General features: G+C 41.8%; 1 protein-coding gene across 1 annotated transcript; it reads left to right on the top strand.

Moving 5' to 3' along the window:
- Window positions 1-6,432: 6,432 nt before the first annotated feature.
- On the top strand, window positions 6,433-12,717 carry LOC116327568 (beta-1,3-galactosyltransferase 2-like). Its single transcript, XM_031749182.2, has 2 exons — window positions 6,433-6,477; window positions 11,830-12,717. Exons 1-2 carry the CDS (start codon window positions 6,433-6,435, stop codon window positions 12,652-12,654), a joined length of 870 nt encoding a protein of 289 aa, XP_031605042.2. The 3' UTR covers window positions 12,655-12,717.

Below are 12,717 nucleotides of genomic sequence, written 5' to 3'. Positions count from 1 at the left end.
CGCCCGAGACTTGTCACTTACAACCACGTCTAGCATGGCCGGCTCTTCCATACGCGCCACCCCAACACCGCCAGCAACCTTTGAGGCCACTGGCTGGACATCATTGCTGTCGTGGAGGTCCTTGTGAACTCCGTCGCCGCCACCGCTGCCTTCCGTGCGGCAGGTCTCCGGACCCATTTCACCTGCTTCGCTGCCGCTGCCTTCAGTACGGCCAGCCTCCAGACCTCTTTCGCCTGCGTCGCCGCCGCTGCCTTCCACACAGTTGGCCTCCGGACCTGTTTCAGGAGGAGGAGATTCATCTTCTTCATTTAAAAGTTTCTCTTAAGGCTTCAATTCATGATGCAAGGGCTGCTTATTTTTCAAACCTAGTCTCTAGGAGCAGAGGTAACCCTAAGGTTTTGTTTGATACTATTAGGGATATTGTTGCTCTGGTTTCTGCTGCCGTCCCAATCTCTTCGAATGAAGACTGTGAAAACTTTCTTTCTTTGTTGAAAAGGTTAGCAATGTAAGGAGCAACATCTCTCCCTCTATGTACCATTTGTCTGCTCCGATTGTACTTAAGCCTGTCATATTAGAAAAATTTTTAACAGTGTCCTTACCTGAGTTGTTGAAGCTGGTTACTTCAATGAAATCATCCTCTTGCCCCCTTGATATTTTATTAGGGTCTTTGTTTCAAAATGTTTTTGAGTCAATTGGTCCTAGTGTTCTTACAATTATTAATGCATTTCTGCTCTCTGGTCAGGTCCCTGTTTACTGTAGAAGTGTTTTCATTCACCCACTTTTAAGAAACCCCCAAACTTGATGCTTCTTTGCTTTCCAGGTACAGACTCATCTCAAAATTGCCTTTTATTGCCAAGATTTTAGAAAAGGTTGTGGCCAAGCAACTTACGGTCATTCTCAATGAACATAACATTCTTGATAAATTTCAATCTGGCTTTTGTAAGGCTCATTCTACCGAAACTGCACTTCTTAGAGTGTCTAATGATAGATATATTGATGAACTATGATGGTAAATGGCCTGTATTTATATAGCGCTTTACTAGTGACCACCACACGGGTGAAGTGTCTTGCCCAAGGACACAACGACCGAGACTGTCCAAGCTGGGGCTCGAACCGGCAACCTTCCGATTACAAGGTGAACTCCCAACTCTTGAGCCACGATCGCCCCGTGTACTATTTGTCTGCTCCGATTGTACTTATGCTGGAGAGTGCACTGTTTTGATGTTCTGGTATATCGGGTACCGCATTGGAATGGTTTAAATCCTATTTGTTTGAACGATCTTTCTCTGTGGCTACCTCTAAGTTCAGATCCTCCGTCACCTCTCTCGCCTATGGGGTGCCACATGGTTCTGTCTTGGGACCGTTACTGTTTCTGTTGTATTTCTGTATGTACTTCTGACAAAGTATCCCAAATACTCCCATGCCACTGCCCTGCTGATTCAACTGCATTGGCTCCCTGTCAAGTTCAGGGTCCATTTTAAGATTATAATCATGACCTATAGGGCCCTGCATGCTGTACCTCCAACTTACATCAGTGATATTCTTCTTCCTTATCGCTCCAGCAGGTCCCTGAGGTCTTGTGACCAGGGCTTGCTGGTTGTCCAGCATACAAGGTTAAAAACAAAAGGTGACAGAGTGTTTGTATCAGTGGCCCCAGACTCTGGAACTCGCTCCCTTTGAGTTTGAGATCTGTGGACTCAGTCATTTCTTTTAAAAAGCAGTTAAAAACGTATCTGTTTGAACTTGCTTTTTAGTGATGGGAATTCCGGCTCTTTTTAGAGAACCTTTCGACTCAGGTCACTAAAAAGAGCCAACTCTTTCGGCTCCCAACCGGCTCCCAACCGGCTCTTCAGGTTGTTTTGTTGCTTTAATTAATTTATTGTCAACAACAATATAAAATTATGCACAAAAGGAATTACTAATGTAAAAAAAGTGGTTTTATTCATATATGTTTATATATAAATATATACGGTGGCTCCTAGAGACAAAACACGTACAAACTTCAAAAAGCATGTACAAACTCCAAAGCACGTACAAACTCCAAAACACATTCCTAGCGTTAACTGAACTTCCAAAACAGAGCTACCTAGATCACTTAAATTAAACAATTGAAAGCATATGTGTATTGTTTGTGTATTTGTGAGGGCACATATATATAACTTGTGGAAAACTGCCATGTAGGGCATTCAGTGGCCCGTCTGAACCAGCCAGGAAGAAGTGACATATTGAGGCGAGCTCTCGCGCGTGCGTGAACGAAGAGGTGAGCTGTTGGGAGCGAATGTGGGGTGCGGTGCCTAGCTCGCGCATGTCATTGCGGCCCGAGACACCAACAAAGCCCTGCGGTGAGAACGAGCCCGAAAAGAAGTAACCAGGAGGTTAGTGAGACAACGGACGGGATCGCAGTGAGTCTAGGTGGAGTTCCCCTCCGTGTGCGGAATCCGGCTCCGGTTACTGTGGACCTACGGGAGCGGTGCTGTGGTGTAGTGTCAACGTAGATACCGTGGGAGAGAGGAGCTAAGTGAGAGCTAAGGCTAGCTACCCTTCCTTTTCTAACTCACCTCCGTTCCTGTCGCTCGAGGCTGAGTTTGACAGCGGAGCTTGCATTGAAAGTGAGGCAGCACGGCCGGCTGCCCGGCAAAGAGCTAGCGTGTTTCCAGGAGGGGAGTTGGGCAACTTCACTTCGCGTTGCACGTGGACTGCCGGAGCTTCGATACATTCCTCAGACCCGACGTTTAGGACCTCAGGAGTCGGCGGCGTTTGGATTACCCTGCCACTCAGACGATGTTCTGGTCGTTCACCCTGCTCCAGCTGGCTGTATGTGAGAACATCGCTCTTTCCTAACCCGGTGATTCTTCACACCGCGTTTCTCTAGAGGCAAAGGTACAGTTTCAGTGTTTTTGTTTTTTGTGGGCCCGGGACTGGATGGTCTGCTCCGGCTGCGGAACCTCTGGGCAGCCTAACAGACTGGAACTCTGGGTCACGACGGCAACACCTAAAACTGTTTATGGTTTCACATTCCAGAGATCGCTGGATTGGATTTTAAAGACTGAAACTATTTTTTTTGTTTGGACATTTCGAATTATGTGATGAAGCTGTGTTAACCATCCTAAATAAGAGAGAGTTTCTGTGTTAACCTTTCATTGGGTTGCTGTGTTGTGATGGTTGGGCTCTTTTCCTGTAGCTAGAGTGGTTCGGGAGGGGTTGAGAACTCACAACCTTGGGGAGTAACAGCCTGTTTTATTTGTTTCATTGGGGTTTCTTTATTTTTTGAGTGTTTTGGGGTTTTTCTCGCTGTTACTTGTGTTCTCCAGGGCCCCGTTAACATTGGTGGACGGTCTACGTTCACGAGGGCCAGTTGAACAAATAAAAGGGTTACACGTGATTTAAAAGTGACTGTAGTATGTTTCTGTCAAACCAGGTTGCTTTGGAATAGGGGCACCCGGGTTTTCTGGTTGGGTACAGGTATGTGGGGCTAGGCTGAGTTAATGTTGGACAGCATAGTGCACTCCGGGCAGCCGTTGTTCGCAGGTTTGAGCCCTGGAGCCCTCCCCTTCTGCACCAGCAACAGCCAGACAGCTAAAACCATTCTTACAGTATTAAGTATCCGGGTCAACTGTACTAGGGGAGGTCACGGACCCAGATCCCACTGCCCCCTGGTTGTTCAAGGCAGCCTGTGCGCTTCTATACCCCTACATAACAGGGCTAGTAGCCCCTTACATATTTATACACAAGCAATCATATATATTCAAATAATTAAAAAAAAAAGTTCATTTACCTGTTACAGGCTAGGCTTGCAGAGACCAAATCTGGTCGTTGGTACTTCCTGGCTTGTGTAGCCACTAGGTAACAAAAGCTCAACACTGCCCCTAGCATACCGGAGCACTTCTGTTGTGTTTGAGTTGGTGCTTGTGGGGGGGAGGTGGCAGATAGTACCAGGAGAGAATGCTTGAAGTGCATGTGATTATGCATAGCAGATGTTGACAGATGTTTGATATATTTGCCTCTGCTGATTTGACTTTTGCACACCTTACATATCACTTTGGTTTCATCTGCAGCACTGACTGTAAAATGCTTCCACACAGCAACACTCTTTTCTATTTGATATCCCAAATCCATGTGGGGAGTTTCAGCTAAGTTAATAAGTGACGGGAGGCTATGCTAAAGTTAATAAGTCTATAGCCTACATCTTGCTGTCTGCAAAACTAACTTAAACTAACTTAAACGTACCATATAATCCCCACAAGTGCACAAAATTTGACACAACTACACAAGCATCGTTTTAACCTTTTAAACTGAACGTTAACGTTACTGTGTCAACAGCCTATTTGTAAATTACCGAGCTAACAGAGCTACGTAAACAGAGTGAACATGAGAGCACCCAACTGCAGTCGTCAGTAACGCTGCGTAATGGAATAATCTCCCGATCTTCGCGAAAGTTATAAACTGCCTCCGGAACCCAGTTATGGTTCAAAAAAATATATTCAACAAAAATAGCGATGCAGTTCAGCCTTTTTTCGCTCAGCCGAGCTTTTTCTGTTGCTTTGTGGAGCAGCCCGTGTCAGTCACCTCTTTTACAGGTCACTCACTCAGCCAGTCATGCACAGCGGTCTCATAAGGAAACTCAGCTTTTTGATATAAAGTTTTTCTTGTTCCCGAATACAAATATTTTTTAAAGTATTTGTTCGAAATAAGTTTTCGTAAAAAACACGTTATTTGTGCCTTTCCGAATACCGTATTCGGGTTCGGCTCCACCCCTAGCGCATATGATGTTTTTTAAAAATTTCATTTTATATTTTATTATTAGCCTTTTTTGACAGAGCAGTGAAGAGTGTCGGGAAAACATCCCACAGGTCAGAGTTCAACCCAGGCCAGATGATCTCTGCCATGTATGATGTGGTCGCCTGCTCATCCGAGTGAGCCAAACCAGAGCAAATGACATAGTTCTAGGGGTACTGAAAAAGACCTTTGTTCACCTTGTGTCTGAGGGCAGTTCTACCAAGATGTTATTGAATCTATGCAAGGGAAAATGAAGCACTGCAGAATAAACCATGGATTCTGGTATGGGTGTTTTCCTCCAACCTTTAAATGACAAATGAAAGATCAGTTGGCATTGTGTGATGAGCCATCTTCTTTTGAGGATTTTGTTTTCCCCTCCCTCCAAATTAACAACCACCTGAGGAAAAGGGAAGTGAAGAGGATCTACAACTTAAGTTGTTGCTCATTCCCTTGCAGCCCCCTATTTTAGTCAACGCTCTAAACAATCCATATTTTGCACAGGTCACTCATCAAACATAACCCATTCTATTAGTCACTTCTGGCAATCACCGTGAAACCATGTGTTTCTTTGCCTTCTTTTTCCAGGATACCCCCTTGATCCTACGATACCAGTGGCTGAGGAAACATAATCCCAAGATCGTCAGAGTACATTCTGTTTAGACAACTGTCGTCAGTCTGCACTACCCCCTGGGTCCTTGGACATCGCTGCTGCCACCATTTCCACCCTTGATTTGTCTTTGTTAACTATGGATACCACAATCTGAAAGAGGTGTTCAATGAAACAAAAGCTTTGACATTAACCCCCCCCCTGGGCCCTACGATTGCGCCATAGACCTGCATCCTGGAGCTTCCTTGCCCTCTTGCCGCCTGTATAATTTCTCCAGTCTGGAGAGAGAAGCCATGGAGAACTACATTTGTGAGTCATTGGTACTGGGCGTCATCAGACCCTCCTGTTCTCTGGTAGGTGCAGGCTTTTCTTTGTGGGCAAGAAGGATGGGACTCTCCATCCCTGTATTGACTTTCCAGGGCTAAAGTTCATAACAGTAAAGAATAAGTACCTGCTCTAATCAACTCAGCTTTTGACTCCATACAGGGAGCCACTATTTTCACCAAACTTGACCTCAGAAATGCTTACCACCTCATTCGCATCAGGAAGGACGACATGCGAAGGACTGCATTTAACACACTTTTGGGACATTTTTGTTTTCCAGGCCCTGGTAAATAGCTTTTTTAAGGACTTCTTTGTTCTCTTGATGATATTTTGATTTTTTTTTTAAAGATCCCTAGAGGAGCATCGGGTCCACTGTGCAAAGGGTGCTGCAGTCACTACTTGAGAACAGCCTTTATGTTAAGGCTGAGAAGTGAGATTTTCACTCCCCCTCCATCACATTTCTGGGCTACATATTGGCAGGGAGACAGGTAAAGATGGAGTGGTCAAGGAATGGCCCAATCCTGCATTACGGAAGGACCTCGGCTTTGCGAACTTCTACAGAAGACTAATCAGGGGCTACAGCTAGGTAGCCAAATCATTAACATGCCTCAGGTCCACACAAGTCCAGTTTTTCTGGTCCTCAAAAGTTCAAGTTGCATTCACCAAGCTGAAACAGTTCTTCACCACTATTACCAAATAATTCATCATGGAGATAAACACCTAAGATGCAGGAGTGGGAACCATTCTTTCCCAGCGGACCAGACCGCAGGGTAAGTACAACAACGTTATCATGTTGTTGTTATATTGTTTAAGATACTGAAATCTTATATGAAAAAAAATAACTTAAGATTTGGATTGTATTAAATTAAATATTACATATTAAAACATGTTAGGTACTGTGACAATCAAACATTGATTCTATCCCTCTCTGTAACTCATTCAGGGCAGAGTCTTTTAATCATCTTTTATTTTATAGTATGCGTCATCAGAGTGTGCATGATTTATTTATAATTTGCTATGAACATGGAAAAGAGGTGCAGCTATTTACTGAACAAACATACGTGTGCAAACAAACACAATATAGACAGAAAAGACAATTTGTGCAATTCAAACAAGGTTGAAAGTCAATATTTATTTACATGTTTGATATGACTTTTATATGACGTTTATTCTACCGTTCATCTTCAACACAGTTTGAGCTCTTTTTGGGAAAGTTTTCCAGTAATTTCTTTAAGTAGTGTTAAAGAAATGACAGAAAGTAGTTCTCCAGGCTTCTTGGTGGCTGTGCAGTCACTCCATAAGACCTGTTACACTGACTTTCAGCAGAGCACTTTTGTAATTTAGAATACAAAAGCCTTTTACCCCCCTCCTGTTTCCCTTCCATAAGAATGACTTGTTGACAGACACAATTGCAAATTACACCTGATACATATCCAATAACATGTGTTGTCCCTGTTAAATAAAAGAAAGAAAGCCTCTCGCTCTACGGATATTCATCAGCATGTTTTTTTTGTTTTGTTTTAAAAAAGCATAAGAGACACAAGCTCATTGTTTTCCTTGTTATATGGGATGTGGAGTTGGAAAGCTCTCTTTGGGTCCAAATCGATGCTAAGAAGAAAAGGCGCTACACTATGGATTAAAGCACTGAGCCACACTCGTTCATTTTTGAATTCAAGTGTTTTCAGTCACAGGTTTATAAAATCAAGCACTTGTCTTTAAAAACATCTATGGAAGAATTGGTCGCTCAGAGCTCACTGCTCTCAAAGTACACAGGAAACCTCAGTTTTGGTTTCCTGAAAAGGAAAAGTCATCCTTCCTTCAATAGTTGCTATTCTTTATTCATATTTGTTTCCATTTTTTTGTGATGAATTTTCTCTTCTAGAATACTGGATACAAGCATCAAGCATTTTTTCCTTAAAAAAGAAAAGTTAAGACCTGAATCGTGTAACATTTAAATTTACAGATGAAAACAATGTTTGACATCCCTCCTTTTTACTGACATTCAGAACATTTATTGTTATTTTATAGTATGCATGGTAAGAGCAGCCATGATTTAGTTATAGTTTGCTATGAACATGGGAAAGAGGTGCAGCCATTTATTACACAAACATTAATGTGCAAACATAACTACAACATAAACTTAAAAGACAGCTTGTGCAATTCAAACAAGCTTGAAAATCAATGTTTGATATGACTACTTCTTATTCTTCAACACGGCCATTTTCAGGTGAGATTTCTTATAAATTCTTTAAGTAGTGTTAAAGAAATGACAAAAAAGCTGTTCTTCAGGCTTCTTGAAGGACATCCAAGTTCTTCTATGAATGTTGGCTGACTTTGCATCTGATATTGTCACATCGGTGTGTGGAGAGAGCGAGAAGAGAGGACCCAAATGCAGACATGATGAACAGAACATAAGAGACAGACTGACTAAATGGCTGAACTTGTCACGGTTCTGGGTCCGTCGGACCCAGTATTTTGAGTTTATTATGTTTTGGTTTACTTTTGCATCATGGATTATTCTTTATGTTTCTCTGGTACTTTGTGTTTCAGTTATCTTGGTGTTTTGGATTGTTTTCTCATTCTCTTGTGGTGGTGATGATGATGGTTATTATTAGAGTTCATGTTTCTGTTTATTCCGTGCTTTAGGATTTGTGGTTTCATGTATTGTTTGAGTTCCATGTGGTATTTTCTGTCTCTCAGTGTTAAGTCTGCGTGCTTGTTCAGTAATTCATGTTTCCCGTTTTATTGTGAAAGTCTTTGTCTTATGTTAGTGTGTGCAGCAGCTTGTTCCCCGTCTCGTTAGCCCTGATCTCTCCCAGCTGTGTCTCCCTTCCGTTGCCCATTCCCTCATTACTACCCTGTGTATTTAAGCCCTGTGTTTTCCTCAACCCGGTGTCGCGTCGTACCATCAGACTATGCCTGTGTGTTTCCATGTTAGTGTTCAGTATTCGCTACCATTGCTCAGTTTATGTTTAGTTTTCGTGCCAGCAATAAAGCTGAGGTTTAAGTTACAATTCAGTGTCTGAGTCCTGCGATTGGATCCACCTCTCCATCCGCCTGCACACAGAGCCCTGACAGAACTGAACTAAACTGGAAACACAAATGCAGAATCGATGATGATAAAACAAGGAACTGAGGGAAACTTAGGACTTAAGTACACAAGGTAATGACGATGATTAACAAGTAAACAGTGAAACTAAATCTAACTAATGATACATAGCAAGTAGAACATAATGTAATGCACAGACACAGATGACTAAGACAATAAAACATGAAACACGGAAAATAAAGACTGACAAAGTAGAAACACTTGAGCACCAATGTAGGCTGTGACAACACCATTCGGGAGAGAGAGAAAAAATGGCCTTGGTGAAATGAAAGAAAGTGGAGAACTGGCAGACTTCTGTGCCTCCAGTGAATTCACCTTTGGAGGCACACTCTTCCCACACTGATGCTTCCATAAAGTAACTTGGTTCTCACCAGATCTTCAGAAGAAGAACCGGACTGACCATGTCAAAATATGCCAACGCTAGAGGAGCTCGCTGCAGGATGTGAGGGCCAAATGGGGACAAGACATTGGTTCTGATCACCAGTTGGTAATCGTAAAACTGAAATTGAAGCTGTCGACAAAGGCAAGACAGCAGAACCCAAGAGTCTGATTCAACATTACCATGAAGGCGATAAAGGAAGCTTTCCAGATTGCACTACTAAACTGATTTCAGATTAATGAGACAGGTGAGGTGCTCATCTCAGTGAGACACTTTCAGGAAATGTTAAACAGTTTAGTACTGCAGAACTCTCTTGATCTGAAGCCTGGGGACCTGCTGGCTATCAACACCAATCAAATCTCACAGCATGAAATCCAACCTGATATCACGGCAGAGCGTGCAATAGACAGGCTGGCCCACTGTGTCCATTTCATCCTTTGGAGAGACAAAGGATGAAATGGACACACATGCAGAAGTTGCAGTAAGCTGCAGTATCAGGAGAGAGAGAGATTTTATTTCAAGACAACATAAACATAATCGTAAGAAACGTTTAAGCTGAGATTATTAACACATTTACATTTAAATAGCTTATACACTATCCAGTGGCACTGTTTAGACTGTCTTGTGTCTTTACACTAGACGGTATAACGCTGGAATTAAGCAAATGTCTGCTTAAATCAGCTTAAATGCAAATTCAGCTCTGCTACACTTGCTCTGTGCACCAATCCAGCACAGTGCTTTACTGTGAATTCACCACATTAATGCAAATGAACCCATTTATCCTGGACAAAACTATCCAGTATTTTCATGCAACATCTGAATAACACAAAGTTAGTACAGCTTAGTTTGTTTTGCAGGACATTCACAAAAATAATATACATGTATCACAACACGTGATTGAAAATGATGATATGTAAGCTTTAAATTTGCAGTTTAATTAAGTTTGCCCTTACCTTTAAATATAACCTCTCTTCTTCCTCTGCTGTTCTCTCTGTCTTCCTACATCTTTCTCCATCTCTGAGTGAAGTTAGTGCTCTCTCTTTTCTCTCCCTGGAAATACAGCAGCTAGATCTTTAGCTAGAAACACACTGTGTGACAAAATGCAGACAAACAGTTTGTGTGATTGCTGATGTTTGTTTAGCTGATAGAAAGATTACATTTCAAATTACCCAACACTTAAAAAATGCCACTCTTTTCATGCTTCCTCCCCTTTTGTAGAACTAGATTCTGATGTATCACAAACACAACATACTTAGACTTACACTCCTTTCCCCCACTTTAACTCTCAAAGTAACAAGTCTGTTAGAAAATGTAAGAAGTGGAAAGTATAGATATTTATGTAAAAATGTAGGGAGTAAAGCAAAAAGTTGTCAGAAATTAAAATGCTCAACTAAAGTACAGAATCCTGAAAATTCTACTTAAATAGAATAATATAGGTACTTTTTACTTTGTTACTTCCCACCTCTGGTCACCATTAGATGTCACAAAGTGTGGAGTGCAGAGATGAGAACTCAAATGCAAAATTCACAAAACACATTTAATTTAACAACAATATGAAGTCCAACAGGTAATAAAAAGTTCAAAAGCACAGAGAGAAAACCTCAGAAAATTTCACACAAGGCATTGGTGACAGAAAATAATCTACACAGGAATTCATGACTCATGTTCAGTGCTATAGTTACAAAAAAATGAAAAAAATCTTTATAGACCCTTTGATATAACCTGTGCAAGCGATTGTTTTCCAACGAAGGGCAAAGTGACTTCTTATGTTTCCATGTGGTTTTTTTTTATGTCCAATATATTTAGACATAAAAAGATATGCCTGAAATCTGTTTAGTACAGGTAAATAGCCTGTAGTAAACGCAAATTACAAAGGGGTTATGTGTATAACAAAGAAATGACCTGTTTTTTAAGTATTGTCATGACTGTATTATCTCCCTCCAGGAATTTGTTGCCATTTGTGAGTCCTTATATTGATGCTATCAATATTGTTCCTTATACTGAGGCAATAGTTGTTATTCTTTCACTGACAAATTCAAAAACTGCAGCAAAAAAGTAGCTGGAAACATACAACAGAAATTGGCAGTACTAAAGAGGCCGATCACAATAGCTGTGGGCTGTGTTCACCTGGCTTGTAGTTACATCATTAAGGAGGTGCACATCAAGTTGCTCCATAGGTTATGGCGCAGGGTTTCAGAGGAGTGTTGATATAGTGCAGAATTCCCACTGAAGCATACATCTTCAGTATCAGTGAGCTCTAATTCAAATGTTGTGAAGCTGTGCACTTGGTTAACAATGGTATAGAAAGGTTTTCTAACTCACCACTTTTATCTTTGTCTTTCTTGTCTTTTTTTTAGGGAGCTTGTCCAGAGCATCTTTCCACAGAAAAAGACCTTATTTCATTCCTGGTTTCAGCTCCTGGTTCTGTTTTGTGTTTTGGCCTTAGGCTTGTGTTACACCCTGTCCAGCAGCTCACTGTCATTATGGCAGAACTTCCCACTGCAGGAACACTACCAGTGGTTTTTAAACCAAAGCAGTAGGGTTAATGCACCTGCTTATCACATTCATCCCAAACACAAAGTTATATTAAACAAAACCACTGAACCTTCGACTGTGCGATCTACCTCCCTTCAGTACCATCAAGCCTATCCACGCAACTACCATTTTCTTATGGATAACACAGAGGTTTGCAAGAACAAGATCCCATTCCTGGTCCTCATGGTTCCAGTGGCACCAAAAAATGTGGCAGCTCGGGACGCGATCCGGCAGACATGGGGCAAAGAAAACACAGTTCAGGGTGAGCTGGTACTCACTTTATTTATGTTGGGTGTCTCTAGAGAAGATGATGTTGAGAAGCTCAAACAGGAAAATTTGCAGCACCATGACCTGATCCAGAGTGACTTCATAGACAGTTATCTAAACCTAACAATCAAAACCATGGTGATCATGGACTGGCTAACTACACACTGTCCTGCAGCAGCCTATGCCATGAAGATTGACTCTGACATGTTTCTGAATGCTGACAATCTAGTAATCATGCTAAAACAGCCGGGCATCCCCAAGACAAACTACCTGACAGGGATGCTTATGTGGAACAGACCAGTCATTCGTTCCAAGAACTCCAAGTGGTATGTGCCTGAGGAAATGTATCCAGAGTCTGAATACCCGACCTACACGCTGGTTATGGGATATGTCTTTTCCAATGATCTTCCAGAGAAATTTGTGGAGATCTCAAAATCAATCAAACCCTTTAACATTGAGGATGCTTATATTGGGATGTGCATGAAAAAGCTTGGACTTGCCCCCACGGCACCACCAAAAGCCTCGCAGTTCAAGGACTATAACTCTGCATATAATCGCTGTGAATTCTCCCAGGTCATCACATACATTCTTCGTTCTCCTAAACAGCTCCTGGATTATTGGACAGACCTGAAAAAGCCTGGGCCACCTTGTCCTTAACAACTGAACTTTATGTTAGAGTTTTAATGTATTTATAGATTGTTATACACTACTGAAATTATT

The sequence above is a fragment of the Oreochromis aureus genome, linkage group 6 (assembly GCF_013358895.1).
Source record: "Oreochromis aureus strain Israel breed Guangdong linkage group 6, ZZ_aureus, whole genome shotgun sequence".
Taxonomy (NCBI): domain Eukaryota; kingdom Metazoa; phylum Chordata; class Actinopteri; order Cichliformes; family Cichlidae; genus Oreochromis; species Oreochromis aureus.
The sequence above is the reverse complement of the archived record's forward strand: the minus strand, read 5'-3'. Positions and strand labels throughout refer to the sequence as shown.